This window comes from Mycteria americana, chromosome 28 (genome assembly GCF_035582795.1).
Source record: "Mycteria americana isolate JAX WOST 10 ecotype Jacksonville Zoo and Gardens chromosome 28, USCA_MyAme_1.0, whole genome shotgun sequence".
In the NCBI taxonomy this organism is placed as follows: domain Eukaryota; kingdom Metazoa; phylum Chordata; class Aves; order Ciconiiformes; family Ciconiidae; genus Mycteria; species Mycteria americana.
Window position 1 is genome coordinate 525,211 of NC_134392.1, and position 24,744 is coordinate 549,954.

Sequence of the window (24,744 nt, forward strand, 5' to 3'; positions counted from 1 at the left end):
CCCCCCCCCGAGGCCACCGTGTCCCCAGTGACACCGCCCGGCCTTGGGCTGCGGGGACGTCACCCTGGGGAGGGACCCAGGCAACCGGACACCCCCGCCTGTCCCCGATGTCCCCCCCATGTCCCCAGTGTCCCCCCCCGTGTCCCCCCACGCCCCTGATGTCCCCCTCCATCCCCGATGTCACCCCATGTCCCCAATGTCACTCCACGTCCCCCATGTCCCCAATGTCCCCTCACGTCCCCAATGTCCCCCACGTCCCCAATGTCACTCCATGTCCCATGTCCCCAATGTCCCCCCACGTCCCCAATGTCACTCCATGTCCCATGTCCCCAATGTCCCCCCATGTGCCCCCCACGTCTCCAATGTTTCTCTCATGTCCCCTCTACGCCCCGATGCCGCTGATGTCCCCCCATGTCCCCAATGTCCCTGATGTCCCCATCTCCCCCCATGACCCTCCCATACCCTCCTGTGTCCCCGTGTCCCCAACGTCCCCTCGATGTCCCCCATATCGATGTCCCCATCCCTGTCCTCCCCTGTCCTCCTCTGTCCCCAATGTCCCCATGGCTGTGGCCCTCCATGTCCCCCATCTTTGTGTCCCCCGTGTCCCCACCATCCCCCTCTCCCTCCGTGACCCCCCTGTATCCTCCTGGGTCCCCGATGTCCCCCATCGATGTCCCCATCCCTGTCCTCCTCTGTCCCCAATGTCCCCCACGTCCATGGCCCCCATCGTCTTGTCCCATGTCCCCGATGTCCCCCATATTTATGTCCCCATCCTCCCGCCTCTGTCCCCATGTCCCCGCCCCCCACGTCCATGTCCCACAACACCCCCCGTATCGATGTCCCCACCCCCACTGTCCCATGTCTTCCTGTGTCCCCAATGTCCCCCCCTGTCCTGTGACCCCCCCGATGTCCCCATCCCTGCCCTCCCACGTCCTCCTGTCTCCCCCCGTCCCTCCACGACGCCTCCGTCCTCGTGTCCCCAACGTCCCCAGTGTCCCCTGACCCCCCCCGTCCCCCACGTCCTGACGCCGACACGGCCCCTCGGGTTCCACATGCGCATTTATAATAATAATAATAATAATTAATAATAACGACGATAACGAGGGGGAGCCGCCGCCCGCGCCCACAATGCACTAAAACTGCACCTGCTGCCACCCTGGGGGACACGGGGACACGGGGGGGGACACACACGCAGGGACCACGCACGCAGCGTCCCCACGGTGGCCCCGTGCCCCGTCCCCAGCCCTGATTGTCGCTGCGTGGCCTCACGCCGGCCCCGTGTCCCCGTGTCCCCGTCCCTCAAGGGCCACCGTCACCCCGGGGGTTCTGCCACGTCCCCACGTTGTCCCTCTGCGTCACGTCCCCGTGACGTGGCCCCACGTCATGTCCCCGCATTGTCCCTCTGCGTCACGTCCCCGTGACGCGTCCCCGTGATGTCCTTCCGTGTCACGTCCGTGCCACGTCCCTGGGTCGCGTCCCCATGGCGTGTCCCCAGCGCTCCTCTGTGCCACGTCCCCGAGCCACCTCTGTGCCACCGCTCCGTGTCATCCCTCGTGCCACGTCCCCGAGCCGTCTCTCCGTGCCACGTCCCCACGCCGCGTCCCCAGGCCACCTCTCCATGTCATCCTTCGGCGCCGCGTCTCCGCGTCACATCCTGATGCCATCTCCGTGCTGCGTCCCCGCGTCACATCCCGGTGTCACCTCCGTGCCATCCCTCCATGCCACCTCTCTGCCGTGTCCCCACGTTGTCCCTCCGTGTCATGTCCCCACGCTGGGTCTCCATGTTGTCCCCCGTCCCTGTGCCGCGTGCCCATGCCACATCCCCGTGCCACGTCACCGTACCATCTCCGTGCCACGTGCCCATGTCACATCTCTGTGCCGTGTCACTGCGCCACCTCCATGCCACGTGCCAACGTCACACCTCCGTGCCACATCCCTGTGCCATCTCGTCGTCCCTCTGCGCCGTCTCTCCGTGCCACGTCCCCCGTGTCCCCACGCATCGTCCTCCATCCCGTCATATCCGTGTGCCACATCCCCGTGCCATCTCCGTGTCCCCATGTCCCATCCCTGGGTCACATCCCCAAGCCGTGCCCCCGCGTCACGTCCCTGCGCCGCATCCGTGTGCCACGTCCCCGTGCCACGTGCCGTGTCCCCGTGCCACATCCCGTTGTGCTGCGTCTGTGTCACATCCCAGCGTGCCACGTCCCCGTGTCACATCCCAGCGTGCCACGTCCCTGCACTGTGTCCCCAGGCCACGTCCTCGTGTCACATCCTGGTGCCACGTCCCGGTGCCGTCCCTTGCCAGTGCCCCACAGCCGGGTCCTGTTCCCGTCCCTGTCCCCGCGTGGGGACCCCGCACCAGGGCTGGGGACAGTGGCAGCCACGGGGGGGGACAGCCCTGAGCTCGGAGGCCGAGGAGCTGCTGGCCCTGGGGAAACTGAGGCATGGGCCACCTCGGGGAGGGCCACCTCGGGGACACTGGCGTCCCCCTGCCCCAGCATTGTAGGGGAAATGGGGGACATCAGGAGGGGACACACTGGGACATACTGGGACACACCAGGATGCGCCGAGATACACCAGGAGACACTAGGGGACACTGGGATGTACTGGGGGACACTGGGACGCACGAGGACACGAGGTGACGGGTTCCACCAGGACGTGCCGTGACGTACTGGGACACACCGGGGACGTGCCAGGACGTACTGGGACACACCGGGGTGTGCTGGGACAGGTCAGGATGTGTTGTCACACCTCGGGACACACTGGGGACACACTGGGATGTGCTGGGACACACTGGGGACGCTCCCGGGACACACCAGGATGTCCTGGGACACCCCGCGACCCGCGTGGACACGCCGTTAGACGCTGGGACACGCCGTGACACGCCGGGACGCACCGGGACACGCCGTGCCGCGGGTGTCCACGTGGCCGCCGGGGCACGTGGTGGCCGTCGCGGGCGTCATGGCCACCGCGGGCGTCACGGGTGGGCGTCACGGCCACGGCGGGCGTCACGGCCGGCGCGGGCGGGGGCGGGCGGCGGGTGCTACCTGGTGAAGAAGGGCAGGTGGTGCTGGCTGAGGCCACCGCCGGTGCGAGGGGACTCTGTCTTGGCCATGACGTCCTTGAACCAGGAGGCCACGTCCACCTCCAGCGTCTCGTAACGCTTGATGAAGTTGTGCTCCTGTGGGGCGGGAGGGGGTGAGCGGTGGGGACACGGGGACGGGGACAGGGGTGTGGGGACAGGGGTGTGGGGACAGGGATGGGGATACAAGGACAGGGACACGGGCAGCGGGACATGGGAGTGGGGACATGCGTGGGGACACGGGGATGGGGACACGGACAAGGACACCAGACACTCGTGTAGAGACACGCATGGGGACAGGGATGGGGACATGGGGACGGGGACACAAGGACAAGGACGTGGGCACCGGGACATGGGAGTCGGGACATGGGAGTGGGGACATGCATGGGGACATAGGGATGGGGACACGGACAAGGACACCAAACACTCGTGTAGAGACACGCATGGGGACAGGGACATGGGGACGGAGACACAGGGATGGGGACACGGACAAGGACACCAGACACTCGTGTAGAGACACGTGTGGGGACAGGGACGAGGACATGGGGACGGGGACACAGGGATGGAGACACGGACAAGGACACCAGACGCTCGTGTAGAGACACGCATGGGGACATGGGGACAGGGACACAAGGACAGGGACACGGGCACCGGGACATGGGAGTGGGGACATGCGTGGGGACACGGGGATGGGGACACAGACAAGGACACCAGACACTTGTGTAGAGACATGCATGGGGACAGGGACGAGGACATGGGGATGGGGACACCAGACACTCGTGTAGAGACACGCATGGGGACAGGGACATGGGGACAGGGACACAGGGATGGGGACAAGGACACCAGACACTCGTGTAGAGACACGCGTGGGGACAGGGACAGGGACGGGGACAGGGGCTTGGGGATGGGCACAGGATGGCAGCACGCGCCTGCCCGGGCAGGGGCCACGTGTGTGCCCTGGGACAGAGACGGGGACCCTCTCTGGGGACACGTGTGACAGGGACAGCCGGGGGGACAGAGACGGGGACCCTCTCTGGGGACACGTGTGACAGGGACAGCCGGGGGGACAGAGACGGGGACCCTCTCCGGGGACACGTGTGACAGGGACAGCCGGGGGGACAGAGACGGGGACCCTCTCTGGGGACACGTGTGACAGGGACAGCCGGGGGGACAGAGACGGGGACCCTCTCCGGGGACACGTGTGACAGGGACAGCCGGGGGGACAGAGACGGGGACCCTCTCTGGGGACCCGTGTGACAGGGACAGCCGGGGGGACGCGGCCCCAGGGACTCACCAGTAACTTGTTGTACTTTGGTCTCTTCCTGTGGTCCTTGGTGAGGCTGCGGGAGAGGGGAGGGGGGGGTCAGCACCGCGGGGACACCCCGGGGACGCGTCCCCAGCGCCGGGGAGGGTGGCTCGTCACCCACCAGTCCCTGACGAAGGCCTGGAAGTCCCCGGAGAAGCCCATGGCGGGGGGCAGCAGTGGGGGATCCTCCTGCAGCACCTTCGTCAGCACCTCGAAATCCGTCTTGCAGTTCTGGTAGGGGAACTGCCCCGTGGCCAGCTCCACCTGTGGGGACACCGCGGGGACACCGCTGTCACCGGGGACGGGGACACGGCTGTGCCGCGGGGGGGGACGGGGGGGGGACACAGGGATGCGGCTGGGAGACGGCGGGGGACGCGGTGGGCTCGTGGGACGCGGTGGCAGCAACGGAGGGGGATGGACGTGGTGGGGAGATACAGGATTGCGGGGACGTGGTGGCATCACGGGGACGTGGTGGGGACACGGCGGGGACGCAACGTGGGCACGGTGGGGACACGTTGAGGAAGTGGTGGGACCCGGGGACAGGTTGGGGACGAGTTGGGGACCCAGGGATGTGGCGAGGACACAGGGACGATCTGGGGATGTGGTGGGGACGCAGCGGGCAGCTGGGGACACGTTGGGGACACAGCTGGGGACGTGTTGGGAGACCAAGGGATGTGACGAGGACATGGTGGGGACCTGGGGACATGCTGGGGACACACTGGGGACATGTTGGGGACCCAGGGATGTGCCGGGGACACGTTGGGGATGTGCTGAGGACCCAGGATTGGGCTGGGGCTGTAGTGGGGACCCGGGGAAGAGTTGGGGACACGTTGGGGACACAGTGCGGAGCCAGGGATGTGGTGGGGACACGGTGGGGACCCCGGGGTGAGCCGGGGACACGGCGGGGACCCAGGGACGTGGTGGGGACACGGCGGGGACCCCGGGGTGAGCTGGGGACAGGCTGGGGACAGGTTGGGGACACAGTGCGGAGCCAGGGATGTGGTGGGGACACGGTGGGGACCCTGGGGTGAGCCGGGGACATGGCGGGGACCCAGGGACGTGGTGGGGACACGGTGGGGAGACGGGGACATGCTGGGGACAGGTTGGGGACAGGTTGGGGTGGTGGCTCACCAGGGAGATGCCGAGGCTCCAGACGTCGGCGCGGATGTCGTAGTCGGGCTTGGTAGGGTCGGGGGGGTCGATGCGCTCGGGCTGGGGGAGAGGGGGGGCTGCGGGAACTGGGGGGCACTGGGGGGGGGGGGGGGGGAGGACCCCCAGCACCCACAGCCCCAGGGGACCCACAGGCCTGGGAGACCCACAGCACCCACATCTGGGGCGCAGCACCCACAATCCTGGAGACCCACAGCCCCAGGGGACCCACAGAACCCAGCTCTGGGGTGCAGCACCCATGGTCCTGGGGGACCCACAACCCAGCAGGACCCACAGCACCCACCTTTGGGGTGCAGCACTCACAATCCTGGGGGACCCACAGCCCAACAGGACCAACAGCACCCACCTTTGGGGTGCAGCACCCACAATCCTGGAGACCCTGGGTCCCTGGGGGACCCACAGCACCCACCTCTGGGTGCAGCACCCATGGTCCCAGAGACCCACAGCCCCAGGTGACCCACAGCACCCACCTTTGGGGTGCAGCACCCACAATCCTGGAGACCCTGGGTCCCTGGGGGACCCACAGCACCCACCTCTGGGGTGCAGCACCCACAATCCTGGAGACCCACAACCCAGCAGGACCCACAGCACCCACCTTTGGGGTGCAGCACCCACAATCCTGGAGACCAACAGCCCAGCAGGACCCACAGCACCCACCTTTGGGGTGCAGCACCCATGGTCCTGGAGACCTTGGGTCCCTGGGGGACCCACAGCACCCACCTCTGGCGTGCAGCACCCATGGTCCCAGAGACCCACAGCTCCAGGGGACCCACATCAGCCACCTTTGGGATACAGCACCCATGGTCCTGGGGGACTCACAGCCCCAGCGGGCCCACAGCACCCACCTTTGGGGTGCAGCACCCATAATCCTGGAGACCTTGGGTTCCTGGGGGACCCACAGCACCCACCTCTGGGTGCAGCACCCACAATCCTGGAGACCAACAGCCCAGCAGGCCCCACAGCACCCACCTTTGGGGTGCAGCACCCATGGTGCTGAAGACCCTGGGTCCCTGGGGGACCCACAGCACCCACCTCTGGGGTGCAGCACCCATGGTCCCAGAGACCCACAGCTCCAGGGGACCCACATCAGCCACCTTTGGGATACAGCACCCATGGTCCTGGGGGACTCACAGCCCCAGCGGGCCCACAGCACCCACCTTTGGGGTGCAGCACCCACAATCCTGGAGACCCTGGGTCCCTGGGGGACCCACAGCACCCACCTCTGGGTGCAGCACCCACAATCCTGGAGACCTTGGGTCCCTCGGGGACCCACAGCACCCACTTCTGGGGTGCAGCACCCACAATCCTGGAGACCCTGGGTCCCTGGGGGACCCACAGCACCCACCTCTGGGTGCAGCACCCACAATCCTGGAGACCCTGGGTCCCTGGGGGACCCACAGCACCCACCTCTGGCGTGCAGCACCCATGGTCCCAGAGACCCACAGCCCCAGCGGGCCCACAGCACCCACCTTTGGGGTGCAGCACCCACAATCCTGGAGACCCTGGGTCCCTGGGGGACCCACAGCACCCACCTCTGGGGTGCAGCACCCATAATCCTGGAGACCTTGGGTTCCTGGGGGACCCACAGCACCCACCTCTGGGTGCAGCACCCACAATCCTGGAGACCAACAGCCCAGCAGGCCCCACAGCACCCACCTTTGGGGTGCAGCACCCATGGTGCTGAAGACCCTGGGTCCCTGGGGGACCCACAGCACCCACCTCTGGGGTGCAGCACCCATGGTCCCAGAGACCCACAGCTCCAGGGGACCCACATCAGCCACCTTTGGGATACAGCACCCATGGTCCTGGGGGACTCACAGCCCCAGCGGGCCCACAGCACCCACCTTTGGGGTGCAGCACCCACAATCCTGGAGACCCTGGGTCCCTGGGGGACCCACAGCACCCACCTCTGGGTGCAGCACCCACAATCCTGGAGACCTTGGGTCCCTCGGGGACCCACAGCACCCACTTCTGGGGTGCAGCACCCACAATCCTGGAGACCCTGGGTCCCTGGGGGACCCACAGCACCCACCTCTGGGGTGCAGCACCCATGGTCCCAGAGACCCACAGCCCCAGCGGGCCCACAGCACCCACCTTTGGGGTGCAGCACCCATGGTCCTGGAGACCCTGGGTCCCTGGAGGACCCACAGCACCCACCTCTGGGGTGCAGCACCCACAGCCCCAGAGTATCCAGAGCACCCACAGCACCCACCTCTGGAGTGCAGCACCCACAATCCTGGAGACCCACAGCACCCACTTTTGAGGTGCAGCACCCATGGTCCTGGAGACCTTGGGTCCCTGGGGGACCTACAGCACCCACCTCTGGGTGCAGCACCCACAACGCCAGCACCCACCTCTGGGGTGCAGCACCCACAATCCCGGACACCCACAGCCCAACAGGACCCACAGCACCCACTTTTCAGGTGCAGCACCCATGGTCCTGGACACCTTGGATCCCTGGGGGACCCACAGCACCCACCTCTGGGTGCAGCACCCACAACGCCAGCACCCACCTCTGGGGTGCAGCACCCACAATCCCGGACACCCACAGCCCAACGGGACCCCCAGCACCCCCCGTGCCGCTTTCACCGCAGGACAATCCACCACCCCCCGCCGCCCCACAACCCCAGGAAGGACCCTCCCACCCCCTCCACCCACCCCACCCCCCCCGCAGCACCCATGGGTGCTTACGGCCATGTAGGCGGCGCAGCCGGCGCTGCGGGTTTTGGCCTTGGAGTCGACGAGGCGGCCGCTGATGCCGAAATCGCAGAGTTTGACCTGACCCCGCTCGTCCAACAAGATGTTGGAAGGTTTGACGTCGCGGTGGATCACCCCGTGCTTCTCCTTCAGGTAGAAGAGGGCCTTCACGATCTGCGGGGAGGGGTGTCAGCGGCGGTGGCTTCCCCCCCCCCCCTCCACCACCACCCAGGACCCTCGTGGTGTCCCCAAACGTCCCCTCTCCGGGTCCCCTCCCCGCTCACCGCCACCGTCATCTTGCCCAGGATGCGCTCGGGGATGGGACCTTGGATGCGTTTCTTGAGCTTCTCGGCGCAGGTGCCCATCAGCTCCATGGCGATGAAGACGTCGGTCTGGGGAGGAAGAAGAGGAGGTCGATGGCGGGGAGGGATCCTGGGGACGCCGGGGAGGGATCCTGGGGACGCTGGGGACACCTCCCGCCGTGGCCACGGGGACAACGCGGAGGGACGGGGAGGGACAGGGGACGGAGGGGGCGACGGCCGCATCCAGGCGTGGGGAGCCCCGTGGCAGCATCCAGGCCCTGGGGGGGGCCCCACGGCCATTCCCAGATCTTTGGGGGGGGGGGGGGCCCATGGCCGTATCCAGAATCTGGGGGGCCCCACAGCCATATCCAGATCTTTGGGGGGGGCCCGTGGCCATATCCAGACTTTTGGGGGGGCCCCACAGCCATATCCAGACCCACGGGGGGGTCCCATGGATGTATCCAGGCCTTTGGGGGGGCCCCGTGGCCGTATCCAGACCCTGGGGGGGGTCCTGTGGCTGTATCCAAACTTTGGGGGGGGCCCCGTGGCCATATCCAGACCTTTGGGGGGGGACCCCACGGCCATATCCAGACCTTTTGGGGGGGGGGAGCCCCCAGCCATATCCAGACCTTTGGGGGGGGGGGGCCTGTGGCCGTATCCAGAATCTGGGGGTCCCACGGCCGTATCCAGACCTTTGGGGGGGCCCCCAGCCATATCCAGACCTTTGGGGGGGGCCCACGGCCGTATCCAGACCTTTGGGGGGGCCCCCAGCCATATCCAGACCTTTGGGGGGGGGGGGCCCCCGGCCGTATCCAGACCTTTGGGGGGGCCCCCAGCCATATCCAGACCTTTAGGGGGGGGGGCCCACGGCCGTATCCAGACCTTTGGGGGGGCCCCCAGCCATATCCAGACCTTTGGGGGGGGCCCACGGCCGTATCCAGACCTTTGGGGGGGTCCCCAGCCATATCCAGACCTTTGGGGGGGGGGGGGCCTGTGGCCGTATCCAGAATCTGGGGGTCCCACGGCCGTATCCAGACCTTTGGGGGGGCCCCCAGCCATATCCAGACCTTTGGGGGGGGACCCCACGGCCGTATCCAGAAGCTGGGGGGGCCCCGTGGTCATATCCAGACCCCGGGGGTGCCCTGTGGCCGTATCCAGGTGGGGTTTTTTTTTTTGGGGGGGTGGGGGGGGGCTCACGTTGGTGATGAAGGTGCCGAAGCACTGGACGATGTAGGGGCAGTCGTGGCTCTTCAGGACCACGTCCAGGTCCATCAGGATCCGCTTGTTCTCCTCCCGGTTCCCCGAGCGCCGCATTTGCTGGGGGGGGGGGGGGGATCAGGAAGACAAAAATAAAAAGGGGGTGGGGGGGTGGGGGGTGAGGTGCCGGATCGTGGCCTCGCCGTGGCGGGGGGAGGGGACAGCCCGGTAGCGGGGGGGAGGGGTGGGGGTCCCACCTTGACGGCGATGACGTGGCCCGTCTTGCGGAAGCGCATCTTCCAGACCTGCCCGCAGGTGCCGCTGCCGATCTCCCCCAGGTTCTCCAGGTCGTTGATCTCCGCCTGGTAGCGCTGGGGGGGGGACACACACATGGCGGGGGGGGGGGGTCAGGGTCCCCGGTGTCACCTGTGTGTCCCCCCCCGCGTCCCCTGTGTGTGTGTCCCCCCCCCCGCGCTCACCTGTCCCCCCACGGTGAGGTACCCGGTCTGCTTCATGATCTCCTGCAGCTTCTGGTCGATCTCGATGCTGGGGAGAAGAAGGAGGGGGCTTGGCCAATCAGAGTGGGGCAAAGGGAGAGCCCGGCCAATCAGAATGGGGCAAGGAAGGAGCCTGGCCAATCAGCATGCAGCAACGGGGGAGCCTGGCCAATCAGAATAGGGCAAGGAAGGAGCCTGGCCAATCAGAATGGGGCAAGGGGGGGGGGGGGGGGGGAGGGAGCCTGACCAATCAGCATGGGGCAAGGAGGGGGCTGGCAAATCAGAATGGGGCAAGGGGGGAGCCTGGCCAATCAGAATGGGATGGGGGGGGGGGGGGGGGGAGAGCCTGGCCAATCAGAATGGGGCGGGGGGGGGGGGGGGGCCTGGCCAATCAGCATGGGGCAAGCAGGAAGCCTGGCCAATTAGCACATGGGGAGTAGATGCCTGGCCAATCAGCACAGGGGGAGGGAGAACTCCTGGCCAATCAGCACAGGGGGACACACCCACAAAACTGGCCAATCAGGACACAGCGCTCAGGAGGTGGGGGGGGGGGGGGTGTGTGTGTGTGGAGGGGGTGTGTGTCTGGCCAATCAATATGGGAGTACCCAACCAATCAGCATGTTCAGGGGTAAACCTGGCCAATCAGCACACAGGGGGAATGAGAGGTGCGCCCACCTGGCCAATCAGCATGCAGCTGGGGGGGGGGTGGGGGGGGGGGGGGGTGGGCAGGGTATCTACCCAACCAGCACTGTGGGAGGCACCTGGCCAATCAGCACGTGGGGAGGGTGCCCACGTGGCCAATCAACAGAGGAATGGGTCTCCGGGCCAATCAGCATGGAGGGGGGCATGTCTACTTGGCCAATCAACACCCATGTGCTTCAGGCCACTTGACCAATCAGCACAAGGAAATCTGCTCTCTGCCTGGCCAATCAGCATGCGGCCAATCGCAGCTATCTGACCAATCAGGGTCAACACAGGGAATCCTGTCAGCCTGGCCAATCAGCACCCACGCGCTCCTGCACATCTGGCCAATCAGTACATGTTGCTTCCTCTACATTTGGCCAATCAGTGCATGGGAATTTCCTACCTGGCCAATCAGCACCCACAGTATCTTAGATCTCTGTCCAATCAGCAAACACAGTCTCCTGGATATCTGGCCAATCAGCACATGCAGTTTCCTAGGCACCTGGCCAATCAGCACAAGGAAGTCTCCTGCCTGCCTGGCCAATCAGCAACCAGGAGTTCCTGCACATCTGGCCAATGAGCATACAACTTTCTTGCTGGATGGGCCAATCAGCACCCATGGTCTCCTATCTGCCTGGCCAATCAGCACACATGATCCTTTGGACCTCTGGCCAATCAGCAACCGTGGGCCCCTGAACCCCTGGCCAATCAACGCAAGTAAATCTCCTGCCTGACCAGCCAATGAGCATACGTGCTACCCTGAACATCTGACCAATCAGCACGTGTAGGCTCTTGTATATCTAGGCAATCAGGAGATAATAAATTTCCTGCCTGGCCAATCAGCACACGTGATTCCCCTGGACCTCTGACCAATCAGCACACATGATTCCACTGGACCTCTGGCCAATCAGCATCTGCAGGCTCCTGTACCTCTGGCCAACCAGCACCTAAAAATTCTCCTGCCTGGCCAATCAGCACACGGGACTCCCCAGACCTCTGGCCAACCAGCGCACGTGATTCCTCAGACCTCTGGCCAATCAGCGCATGCGATTCCCAGGATCTCTGGCCAATTAGCACACGTGATTCCCCAGACTTCTGGCCAATCGGCACACGTGATTCCCGGGACCTCCGGCCAATCAGCGCACATGATTCCTCAGACCTCTGGCCAATCAGCACATGTGATCCCCCTGGGTCTCTGGCCAATCAGCGCACACAATTCCCTGGACCTCCGACCAATCAGCGCACATGATTCCGCTGGACTTCTGGCCAATCAGCACGTGTGGGGTCCTGTACCTCTGGCCGACCAGCATCTAACAATTCTCCTGCCTGGCCAATCAGCACACGGGATTCCTCAGACCTCTGGCCAATCAGCGCACGGGATTCCCCAGACCTCTGGCCAATCAGTGCACATGTGATGCCCCGGCCCTCCGTCCAATCAGCGCACAGGATTCCCCGGCCCTCCGGCCAATCAGCGCACAGGATTCCCCAGACCTCCGGCCAATCAGCGCACAGGATTCCCCGGCCCTCCGGCCAATCAGCACACAGGATTCCCCAGACCTCTGGCCAATCAGCACACAGGATTCCCCGGCCCTCCGGCCAATCAGCACACAGGATTCCCCAGACCTCTGGCCAATCAGCGCACGGGATTCCCCAGACCTCTGGCCAATCGGCACATGTGATTCCCCAGACCTCCGGCCAATCGGCACATGTGATTCCCCGGACCTCCGGCCAATCAGCGCACGCGATCCCCCCAGCCATCCGGCCAACCGCCGCACGTGGTCTCCCACCCGTTCGACCAATGACGGCGCACCAGACACCCAGCCAACCAGCCCAGGGGGTTCCCCAGACAGCCGCCCAATCGGCGCACCGGCTCTCGCCCACCCGGCCAATGAGCTGGGGCGGTTGGGGGATTCCGGGGGGGTCCCGGGGGGGGGGGTCTCACCTCTCCACGCTGCGGGGCACCAGGAAGGGCGGCTGGGGCAGCCCCAGCATGTTGCGGGGGCGGGAGGGGGGCGGCGGGTGCTGGGTGCCCTCGGGGAGCACGGCCCGGCCCCCGCCGTCGCTCACCAGCGGCAGCTGCAGAGCTGGGGGGGGGGGGACGACAGAGAGAGACCCCGTCAGCCCCCCCAAACACGGGGGGGACGACACACAGAGACACCCCATCGCCCCCCCCCCCCCCAAAAAAAAAACCCCACCCCAACTCCCTCCTGGGGGGAGCAGCCCCCCCAACCCACCCAGAGCGTCCTGGGGTGACCCGGGGGGGGGGGGGGGGCTCAAGCCTGCGCACCCCCACTCTGCTGGGAGCTGCCCGGCCCCGGGTCGCCTCAGCCCCAGTTTGAACCTTTCCGGCCCCGTTTCGGTTCAACCCCGTTTTGTCCGTTCCTGCCCCATTTTAGCCCCCTTCTGCCCCATTTTAGCCCCCTTCTGCCTGTTCCTGCCTGTTTTTCTGTTCCTACCCATTTCCGGCTCAGCCCCGTTTTGCCCATTCCTGCTCCATTTTTCCCCGTTCCTGCCCCATTTCATCCACCTCCCATCTCAGCCCCATTTCGGCCATTCCTGACCCCATTTTGGCCAAAATTCAGCCCATTTTATCCCCCCCACCCCACCAACACCCCCACCCCCGCCCCCCACCCCCAAATTTTCGGCGCGGCCCCGTCTCATGCCGTGCCGCGGCCGCATGCGCCGCGGGGCCGGGCCATGCACCCCGCGGGGGCCGGGCCGGGGGCCACACTCCATGCGACAGGCAGGACAGCCACGCGGGGTGGAGGGGGGGGGGACGACACACACACACGGGGACATTCAGGGGGGACGGGGACATTCGGGGGGGGGGACACACACACGGGGTGAGCGGGGAGAAGCCGACGGGGAAAAGCTACTCCACTGAGTGGGGAAACTGAGGCACGGGCGGGTTTAGGTTGTGCCGGGGGCCCCACCTGCCTTGGGTGGGCGCTGAGGGGTGGGGGGGGGGGACACACAGGGGGATGTCCCCGAGGAGGGGGACAGGGTGGGCGTCAGCGAGGTGGCAGAGGGGGGGCGGGGGGAGCGTTAGAAGTGGGAGATGCAGGAGGAACCCAAGCGGCGGCGAGATGTGGTGGTACCTGCTCGCTGGGACGGAGCGGGAGCGGGGCTTAGGGTGATGACGATAACTGGATTGGGGGGGGGGGGGGAAGGGGGAAGGGGGGGGGCGAAGGGGGGGGGGAGAAAACAAAAAACCGGGGGAAAAAAGGGGGGGAAAAAAAAAAATAATAAAAAGAAAGAAAAACACCATAAATCACAACAGGAACAAACTCGAGGCGCCGCGGGGGATAACGGGGGGGGGAAAGAATCAGAATGAACTTAAACCATGGGGTGGGAGGGGAAGAGGGTGGGGGGCGAGGGGGGCTGGGGGGGGGGGTAAAGGGGGTGTGGGGGGGCTGCCCGGCAGCTCCGGACACCCCCGGCCCGGAAAATGCCTTTTTTTTTTTTTTAATCCCATGAAATTGTAGGGAAACGCTGGAAAATCTTCACCTGGCGGTTGCGGTGCACTGAGGGGGTCCCGTGTCCGCCCGTCCCACCCCCCCCCCCAAAATAAAGGTCCTACCTGGTGTGTGGGGGGGTTGGTCCCCCCCAAAGCGGCTCCTCAGGGTGGTAATTGCGGCGGTGACACCCCCCCCCCACCCCCCCAAAATGCTTCCGGGAACCCCCAAACTCCTGCGCTGCCTCCAGCAGTCCCCAGTACAGCCCCGCTGCCCCCAGTAAAGCCTTTGTGCCCCCCCCCAGTTCACCCAGTAAAGCCCTCGTACCCCCAGTACAGCCCCAACTGCCCACAACCCCCCCTCAGCTGCCCTCAAATAACCCCCATACGGCCCCAAATACCCCCCATGCCCCCCTGTTTTGCCTAACATGGCCTCAACGGCCCCCCAATATCGCTGCAGTCCCTCAATAACACCCCAGTGCCCCCATGGCACCTCAGCTGCCCCCAACACCCCTAAACCAGCCTCAACTCCCCCCCAGAAACCCCCCCGCTGCTTCAACTCCCCCCAGATACCCCCACAACGGCCTCAACTGCCCCCCAATACCCCCCCGATATGGCCTCAACTGCCCCCAACACTCCTAAAACAGCCTCAACTGCCCCAAATACCCCTAAAAGGGCCTCAACTGCCCCCCCATGCCCCTAAACCAGCCTCAACTGCCCCCTAATACCCCTAAACCAGCCTCAACTGCCCCCAAGAGCCCCCCAATACCCCTAAACCAGACTCAACTGCCCCCTAATACCCCTAAACCAGTCACAACTTCCCCCAAGAGCCCCCCAATACCCCTAAACCAGCCACAACTGCCCCCAAGAGCCCCCCAATACCCCTAAACCAGCCACAACTGCCCCCAAGAGCCCCCCAATACCCCTAAACCAGACTCAACTGCCCCCAAGAGCCCCCCAATACCCCTAAACCAGACTCAACTTCCCCCAAGAGCCCCCCCAATACTCCTAAACCAGCCTCAATCACCCCCCAGTACCCCTAAACTGTCCCCAGTACCCCCCAAACTGCTATAACTACCGCCGGTAATCTTAAGACCACTTCAGCTGCCCCCCAATAACCCCAAACTGCCCCCCAATACCCCCCAAACTGCCATAACTATGCTCCATAATATTAAGAGTGCCTCAGCTGCCCCCCGATACCACTAAAACCCCCCCAGCCACCCCCCAATACCCCTAAGTTGACCTCGGCCACCCCCCAACACTCCTCTCTTGGCCTCCGCAGCCTCCCAGCGCTCCTCAAACAGCCCCATCCGCCCCCAACACCCCTAAAACGGCCTCGACCACCCCCCAACACCCCTCAAACAGCCTCAGCCCCCCCCACTCCTCCCAATACAGCCCAATCCCCCTCTGCTACCCCCCCGCTCCCCGCACCACAGCCTCAAGTCCCCCCCCCCCTCCGAGCTCCTAAAGCAGCCCCCAGACCTCTTAATAAGGCCCCAACTATGAGGGGGGCCCCTAACCCCAGCTTCCCTCCCCCCCCCCCCCCCGCCCCCAATCGCCTCAGCCGTCCCCGCCCGGGCCTGGGCCCGGTTCCAGCCCTCCCCTTCCCCCGGCTGCGCCTTACTAGGCCGGGCCCGGGCAGGACTGATGTCGAGGTTGAGGTCGATCCGGCGGCGGGCCTCGCGGTTCTCCTGCTTGAGCTTCGCCTCCAACCGGGAGAGCTTCTGCTCCAGCGAGGACGCCGCCATCTTCCCCCGCAGCCAGCGCCGCCGCCGCGCAGCCAGAATGCACAAACAGCGCACCGCGCATGCGCGGTCTGGACCCGCCGGGCCACCGTCCGCTCGGCGCGAAGGGCAGCGCTGAAGGTTTTCAGATCCTCGCCGGCCACCGTCTCGCCCACCCTTGCCCGCTGTGGCTTCGGGAAGGGGACGGCGCATGCGCGGTACGCGGCGGGGACTGGCAGCGCGGGCGCCACCTGGCGTGGTGGAGGGTGGGCGCATGCGCACGGAGCCCCCCTCCCCACTAGGGGCCCTTAGGGACCCCCCCTACAGAGACACACCCCCCCCCCCCCAAGCCGCCCTGGGTCCCCCACCTTGGGGACCCCCCCCCGTGAAGCCCCCTCCTCCCCCCCAACACCCCTAAGCCCCCCCCAAACACCCATGCCCCCCCCCCCCCCCCCCCGGGGTGCCTTAGGGGGGAGGGGGGGGGCCGCAAGAGGCCTGAACCCCCCTAAATGGGGGGGCACCACCCCCTAAAGAGGCCCCAGACGCCCCCAAAAAGCCCCCAGACCCCCCCCCCCAAAGCCCCCAGACCCCCCCATAACCCCGGGGGGGGGGGGGGGGGCGGTGTTTAATTTTTTTTCCTCTGCTTTTTTCCATTTTTATTTAAAAAACCCCAAAACAAGCCAGGCCCGGGAAGGGGGGAGGGGCACAGACCACGATTGGGGGGGGGGGGGCGGGGGGGGCCAGACCCCCCCCCTCGTGGCAAAGTGGGGGGGGGGGGGGGCGCACCCCAATTTGGGTAAGGGGGTGGGGGGGGCACAGGCTGGGGCAGGTTAAAACGTCTCCGGGCAGCGCCCCCCAACCGACCCATCCCCTCACGATAAAAATCCCCCCCCCCCCCCCAAGAAAAGGGGGGGCCCCCTTAAAAAGGGGTGCCCCCCCCAAAGAGGGTGACCCCCCCCCAAAGAGGGGTGACCCCCCTAAAAGCGAGTACACCCCCCAAAAAGAGGGGTGACACCCCTCCAAAAGAGGGGGTGGACCCCTAAAGAGACGGGTGACCCCCCCCAAAGAGAGTACCCCACCGAAAGAGGGGTGCCCCCCCCAAGAGAGGATACCCCCCTAAGAGAGGGGTGACCCCCCAAAGAGAGGATAGACCCCCCCAAAAGAGAGGGTAGACCCCGAAAAGAGGGGGTAGACCCCCCCCAAGAGAGGGGACCCCCCAAAAGAGAGGGTAGACCCCCCCCCAAAAAGAGAGGGCCCCCCCAAAAGAGAGAGGGTAGAGCCCCCTCCAAAAGAGAGGGGACCCCCCCAAAAGAGAGGGTGGACCCCCCCAAAAGAGAGGACCCCCCAAAAGAGAGAGGGTAGGACCCCCCCAAAAGAGGGGGAACCCCCCAAAAGGAGAGGGTGGACCCCCCCAAAAGGAGAGGGTGGACCCCCAAAAGAGATGGGGGACCCCCCCAAAAGGAGAGGGGGCCCCCAAAAGAGAGGGTGGACCCCCCCAAGAGAGAGGGCGGGGACCCCAAAAGGAGAGGGGACACCCAAAAGAGAGGGGGGGACCCCCCCCAAGAGAGAGGGTGGACCCCCCCAACAGGCGAGGGGACCCCCAACAGGCGAGGGGACCCCCAAAAAGGAGAGGGGGGGACACCACCCCCCCCCCCCCCAACCAACCACCCCCCCAAAGTCTCTGCGCGGGGGGGGTTGCGGGGCCGCCCCGCCTCGGGCTGGGGCCCTCCCGGATACCGGGGTTCCCCCCCGTCCCCTCCCCCCCCGATTTTGGGGTGCCCCCCCCCTCCCTCCCCGTGCCGCCGCCCCCCCCCCCCCCGTGCCCCGTGTGTGTGTCCGTGTGTCCCCCCCCCCCGCCGTGCCCTCCCCCCCCCCGCGGGGCTCAGGCGGGGAAGGGCTCCGGGGGCGGCTCCTCCTCCTGGAAGTGGCTGCGCTGCAGCAGCTTCACGTGGTACTCGTAGATCTTGAGCGCGGGGCCCAGGCGGATGGAGAGCCCGGTCAGCACGTCCGCCCCGCTGCATCAGCAGCAGCGACTTCCCGTCGATCTCCTGGGGGGGCGGCGGGGACACGGGGGGGAGTGGGGGAACCCCCGCGGGGCGGGGGGCACGCGTGGGATTGGGGGGAGGCACCCGAGAGGATGGAGGAGCGGGCGGCTGTGGGATGGCCCCAGGGGGAGGGGGGAGGGTGGGAGGAGTGAGGGTGGGCATGAGAGGGACACACACACACACACACAGAGCTTGGGGACACGGGGGGAGTGGGGACACCCCCGCGGGGCGGGAGGCACGCGTGGGATTGGGGGGGGGGCACCCGAGAGGATGGAGGCTGTGGGATGGCCCCAGGGGGAGGGTGGGTGGGATGGGCGGGGGTGGGCATGGACACACATGAACACACACACACACACACAGAGCTTGGGGACATGGGGGGGAGTGGGGACACCCCCGCGGGGCGGGGGGCACGCGTGGGATTGGGGGGGGGGCACCCAAAAGGATGGAGGAGCGGGCGGCTGTGGGATGGCCCCAGGGGGAGGGTGGGATGGGCATGGAGGGACACACACACACACACACACACACAGCTTGGGGACATGGGGGGGAGTGGGGGAACCCCCACGGGGCGGGGGGGCACGCGTGGGATTGGGGGGGGGGGGGGAGGGCACCCGAGGATGGAGGCTGTGGGATGGCCCCAGGGGGAGGGTGGGTGGGATGGGCGGGGGTGGGCATGGACACACATGAACACACACACACACACACAGAGCTTGGGGACACGGGGGGGAGTGGGGAACCCCCGCGGGGCGGGGGGGCACGCGTGGGATTGGGGGGGGGGGGGGGGGGGCACCCGAGAGGATGGAGGAGCGGGTGGCTGTGGGATGGCCCCAGGGGGAGGGTGGGAGGAGTGAGGGTGGGCATGGGGACACACACACACACACACACACACACAGCTTGGGGACACGGGGGGGGAGTGGGGACACCCCCACAGGGCGGGGGGGGGGGGGGGGGGGCACGCGTGGGATTGGGGGGGGGGGGCACCCAAAAGGATGGAGGAGCGGGCAGCTGTGGGATGGCCCCAGGGGGAGGGTGGGTGGGATGGGCGGGGGTGGGCATGGACACACACACACACGCACACACACACGCACACACACATGCACCTTGGGAACACGGGGGGGAGTGGGGGAACCCCCACGGGGGCGGGGGGCACGCGTGGGATTGGGGGGGGGGGGGGCACCCGAGAGGATGGAGGCTGTGGGATGGCCCCAGGGGGAGGGTGGGAGGAGTGAGGGTGGGCATGGGGACACACACACACACACACACACACACACACACACAGAGCTTGGGGACACGGGGGGGGAGTGGGGACACCCTACGGGGGTGGGGGTGGGCACGTGTGGGATTGGGGGGGGGCACCCAAAAGGATGAAGGAGCGGGCAGCTGTGGATGGCCCCAGGGGGAGGGTGGGAGGAGTGAGGGTGGGCATGGAGGGGACACACACACACACACACACACACACACAGAGCTTGGGGACACGGGGGGGAGTGGGGACACCCCCACAGGGCGGGGGGGGGGGCACGCGTGGGACTGGGGGGGGCACCCCGTGGGATGGCCCCAGGGAGATGCTGGCGGGTGGGATGGGGGGGGGTGGGCATGGGGACACACACACAGACCCCTTGGGGACAAGGGGACACAGCTGGGGATGGGGGGGGGGAACCCATGGGGTGGGGGGGGCACCCGTGGGATATTGGGACCCACCCCAGGAGTGGGGGGCACCCATGGGATTGGGGGGGGATCCACCCCGGGGTGGCCTGAGGGGGATGGTGGGGGGTGGGATGGGAGCGGTAGGGGGGCTCTTGGGGACACCCCTGGGGACAAGGGGACACCCACGGAGTGGGGGGGCACCTACGGGGGGGGTGTCCACCCCAGGGTGGCCCAAGGGGACGATGGAGAGTGGGATGGGCACGGGTGGGAGGAGTGGGGGTGGGCAGAGGGGGGGGATGGGGGGGGCACTTTGGGGACACCCCCAGGGACAAGGGGACACCCCCAGGGACACCCTAAGGGGATACAAGGGACACCCAGAGATGGGGGGATCAGTGGGGACACCTGTGCAGATGGCCCTGGAGACACGGGGGGGGGGGGGGGGGGCTTGGGGGAAACCCCTGGGGACAAGGGGACACCCATGGGGACAGGGGCAAGTGGGACACCCAGGGACGGGGGACATCAGCTGGGGACAGCGTCGGTGGGGTCACCCACGGGGATGGCCCTGGAGACATTGGGGGGGACCTGTGGGGATGGGGGGGGACAACAGGGGACGCCCCTGGGGACATTATGGGGACACCCACAGGGACAGGGGGCGCAGGGACACTTGTGGGGACACCGTGGTGGGAGGGGGACGACACCACGGGGACAGCGGGTGCACCCACGGGAACAGCATCAGCAGAGACACCACGGGGACGGGGACGGAGCGAGCAGGGACGCCCACGGGGGACAGAGGGGACACTGGGGGGGGGGGGGTGACGGTGACATGGGGGGTGTGGGGGGGGGGTGACACGGGGGGCGGGGGGTGACAACGGGGGACCTACCTGCTCCTGGAAGGCGGTGGCCTGCTCGGGGAAGCCGGCCTCGGTGAAGTAATCCACCACGTCCCGCACGGACCACTCCACGGGGTCGGATGCCTTCTCCTTCTTCCCGGCCCTGGGGACAGTGGGGACAAGTGTCATCGGGGCGGGGGGGGACGGTGTCACCCGGGGACACACGCACACATGGCGAGGAGGGGGGGGGACACACACACACACGACACACACGGGGGCCCCCCCCCCCCCAGACTCACGTGCAGCTGAAGGGGGCCCCGTTGGCGGCCTGGGGTCCCGGCCGGCCTGGGGACAGGGGCACCGAGGGCTCCGCGCCCGCCAGGGCTGGGGACACTGTGGGGACACGGCGGGGTCAGGCCCTCACCCCAGGGCTGTCCCCTAACTGCCCCCCCCCCCCTCAAACTGTCCCCAAATCCCTGCGCCCCCCAAAACTGCCCCCGCAGCACCCTCACCCCCCAAACTGTCCCCCTCAGTCCCCATAACTGCCTCCCCCACGCCTTGAACCCCCAAACTGCCCCCCCTGCACCCTGACCCCCCCAGCACCCCCAAACTGCCCCCCCACAGAGCCCTGACCCCCCCAAGCTGTCCCCCAGTGCCCCATAACTGACCCCCCCACTGCCCTGACCCCCCAACAGCCCCCCAGTGCCCCATAACTGCCCCCCACTGCCCTGACCCCCCCAACAGCCCCCCAGTGCCCCATAACTGCCCTGACCCCCCCAACAGTCCCCCAGTGCCCCATAACTGCCCCCCCACTGCCTTGACCCCCCCAACTGTCCTCTAGTGCCCCATAACTGACCCCCCCACTGCCCTGAACCCCCCAACAGCCCCCAGTACCCCATAACTGCCCCCCCCACTGCCCTGACCCCCCCAAAACTGCCCCCCAGTGCCCCATAACTGCCCCCCCACTGCCTTGACCCCCCCAAAACAGCCCCCAGTGCCCCATAACTGCTCCCCACTACCCTGACCCCCCAAACCAGCCCCCCAGTGCCCCATAACCCCACAGAACCGTGATCCCCACAACTGCCTCCCTTGGCCCCCAAACTGCCCCCGCCCAGTGCTCTGCCCCCCCAAACTGCCCCCCCCCCAAGTGCCCCAAACTGCCCCCCAACACCCTTACCCCCCCCAAACTGCCCCCCCCCCCCCAATCAGCCTCATGCCCCCCCCACATTCCCCCAACCCCCCCGGACCCTCTCCCCCAAACTGCCCCCTGCCCCTGCCATCAGCCCCATGCCCCCCCCAACCCGCTCAGGACCCTCTCCCCCAAACAGCCCCCCAAGACGCAGCCCCCCCAAACCCCTGGGTCCCCACAGGGGGGTCACCTGCTCTGTCGGGCTGCCCGAAAGCCCCCTCTTTTTTGAGGGGGGCCAGGTGGTGGCAGGCGCTCTCCCCCGGCGAGCAAGCCTTGGGCTGGGGGGGCCGCTCGGGGGGGGGCTGCCCAGGGGGGCGAAGTGGGGGGCCCCCCCGACCCTCGCCGTTCAGCTGCCGGGGGGCCCCCCCGTCCTCCGAGGCCTCCGAGCCCGTCCCGTCTTCCTCCTCATCCTCTTCTTCTTCCTCCTCCTCCCTCGCCGATACCTCGGTGCCGCTGCGGGGGGGCTGGGGGGGTATGGGAATAAGAGGGGGGGTGTCCCCTAAAAGTGCAGCCCTACCACGATTTCACAGGGTCCCCCTAAATCTGGGAACCCCCCCCCCCAAAACCTGCAGCCCCCCCCTTAAAAATCCACAGCCCCCCCAAAAGCTGGGGGACCCTCAAAGCTGCACCTTGACCCCAATGCCACAAGACCACCCCCCCCCCAAAACCCAGACCCCCAAGTCCTGATGGGCTCCCCTACACCCCAGGAACCCCCAATTTTGCAGCACACACACCCCCCCCCCGGGCCTGGGGACCCCCCAACCCCTCAGCCCCCACCGTCCCCTCCCAGTGCCCCCTGACTACCCCTGTCCCCTCATGGACCCCCCATCCCCTCAGGGGTCCCCGGTCCCCACTGTCCCCTCACGGTCCCCCCCTGTCACCTCATGGACCCCCCCTGTCCCCTCAGCCCCCCCAGGTACCCACTGTCCCCTCACGGCCCCCCCAGGTACCCCCCCGTCCCCTCACGGACCCCCCTGTCCTCTCAGCCCCCCCAGGTACCCCCTGTCCCCTCACGGACCCCCCAGGTACCCCCTGTCCCCTCATGGACCCCCCTGTCCCCTCATGGCCCCCCCAGGTACCCCCTGGCCCCTCAGCCCCCCCAGGTACCCCCTGTCCCCTCACGGACCCCCCAGGTACCCCCTGTCCCCTCACGGACCCCCCACGAACCCCCCAGGTACCCCCTGTCCCCTCATGGACCCCCCTGTCCCCTCACGGACCCCCAGGTACCCCCTGTCCCCTCACGGCCCCCCCAGGTACCCCCTGGCCCCTCAGCCCCCCCAGGGACCCACTGTCCCCTCACGGACCCCCCTGTCCCCTCATGGACCCCCCTGTCCCCTCAGCCCCCCCAGGTCCCCACTGTCCCCTCAGGTCCCCCAGGTCCCCTCAGGCCCCTCGCCACCCCCTCAGGGTGTCCCCCGGTCCCCTCATGCCCCCCCCGGTGCCCGCCATCCCCTCAGGTCCCCTCACGGCCCCCTCAGGGGTCCCCACCGTCCCCTCACGGCACCCACGGTCCCCCTCAGGGGTCCCCGCTGTCCCCTCACGGTCCCCCAGCCCCCTCGGTCCCCTCAGGGGTCCCCGCTGTCCCCTCACGACTCCTCGGACCCCCCCCACCCCCCGCCCCGGTTCCCGCCATCCCCTCACCGTCCCCTCAGGGGTCCCCGGCGCCACCTCAGGCCCCCCGCTCCCCCCCCCCCGGTCCCCTCAGGGGTCCCCAGCCCCCCCCCCCCCCCGGTCCCCTCCACCCCCTCAGGGGTCCCCGCCGTCCCCTCACACCCCCCCCCCCCCCCGGTTCCCCCCTCACCTTTCGGGCCCTGCCGGCGGCCCCGCGTCCGCGCTCGGCGCGGGCCATGGCGATGGTGGCGAGGCGGGTGCGCTCCAGCCGCCCCCGCCGCTACCGCCGGCTCCCGGCGCGGGTCCGGGCCCCGACCCACCGCCACCGCCACCGCAGGGCCCCCCGGTGGCCCCGAGCCCCCCGTCGGCCGGTAACGCCGATCCCTGCAGGCGCCCGCGGGTCAATCGCCCGTCGCCGCCGAGGTAGCGGGCGGCGTCGCGGAGGCTGACGGGCGGCTCGGCGCGGCGGGCGGGCGGCGGCGGCGGCGGCGGCGGCGGCGGCGGCGGGCGGCGCGGCGGCTGGACGCGGGCGGCGTTGCGGTAGGAGATGCTGCCCTTGTAGCTGACGCGGAGCACGGCCCGTTGCTGGATGAGCTTCTCCAGCTCGGCCCGCGTCCGTTCGGGCTCGGGGCCGTGCCGCCGCCGCACCATGCGGCAGATCCGTTCGAGATCGGGCCGCGCCTTCCGCGATCGTAACGAATCGATCGTATCCAGGATCCACTCCTGGTACCGCGGTGCCTCCGGGCCCGGCGGCGGCGGCGGCGGCCCCGCCATGGCCCCCGCCCTCCTCCTCCTCCTCCTCCTCCTCCTCCTCCTCCTCCTCCGCCTCCTCCTCCTCCTCCTCCTCCGCCCGCCCCCCCCTCCCTCCCGCCCCGCCGCAGCCCCGCGGCCTCGCACCGGCCGCCGCCGCCGCCCGCCCGCGCCTTAAGGAGGAGCCGCCGCCGCCGCCGCCGCCGCCGCGCGCCCCGCGCGCGCCTTAAGGTGGAGCCACCCGCTCGCCACGCCCCGCCCACCCCCGCCCCGCCCCGCCGCGCGCGGCACCGGACGCCGCGCCCACTCCTGCCCCAAGCCACGCCCAGAGAAGCGAAGCCACGCCCACAACGCGGGGAAAAGCCACGCCCATCGTGCAAAAAGCCACGCCCCCACCCCACCCCCGGAGCCCGTGAGCTGCGGGACACCCCCCCCCCCCCCCCCGCACCCCTCGGGTTCCCCCGTTCCATGAGCCCCCCCCCCCAACCCTTGGGGTCCCCCCACCTCCATGGGGGTCCCCAAACCCCCCGGGCCACGCCCCCCATTCCAAGGCCCCCCCCAAACC

At 68.0% G+C, this 24,744-nt stretch overlaps 2 protein-coding genes across 3 annotated transcripts; both read right to left on the reverse strand.

Moving 5' to 3' along the window:
* Positions 1 to 1,041: 1,041 nt before the first annotated feature.
* On the reverse strand, positions 1,042 to 16,298 carry MAP2K7 (mitogen-activated protein kinase kinase 7). 2 transcript variants are annotated; one of them, XM_075525860.1, is made up of 13 exons: positions 16,014 to 16,298; positions 14,034 to 14,081; positions 12,878 to 13,019; positions 10,234 to 10,300; positions 10,012 to 10,125; positions 9,755 to 9,874; positions 8,540 to 8,647; positions 8,250 to 8,429; positions 5,520 to 5,600; positions 4,510 to 4,652; positions 4,377 to 4,422; positions 3,048 to 3,181; positions 1,042 to 2,067 (listed from the first exon to the last, which is right to left on the reverse strand). In XM_075525860.1, exons 1-13 carry the CDS (start codon positions 16,135 to 16,137, stop codon positions 1,884 to 1,886), a joined length of 1,491 nt encoding a protein of 496 aa, XP_075381975.1. In that variant the 5' UTR covers positions 16,138 to 16,298; the 3' UTR covers positions 1,042 to 1,883. The 2 variants fall into 2 exon arrangements, with proteins under 2 accessions (XP_075381975.1, XP_075381976.1); XM_075525861.1 differs by lacking the exon at positions 14,034 to 14,081.
* Positions 16,299 to 17,962: 1,664 nt separating this feature from the next.
* On the reverse strand, positions 17,963 to 24,227 carry LOC142421250 (sterile alpha motif domain-containing protein 1-like). The gene is given in 8 exon segments (XM_075525820.1): positions 17,963 to 18,124; positions 18,126 to 18,161; positions 20,681 to 20,792; positions 20,929 to 21,022; positions 22,009 to 22,317; positions 23,620 to 23,813; positions 23,880 to 23,897; positions 23,899 to 24,227. Coding segments are annotated over 8 exon segments (1,197 nt in total). The 5' UTR covers positions 24,204 to 24,227; the 3' UTR covers positions 17,963 to 17,995.
* Positions 24,228 to 24,744: the final 517 nt, after the last annotated feature.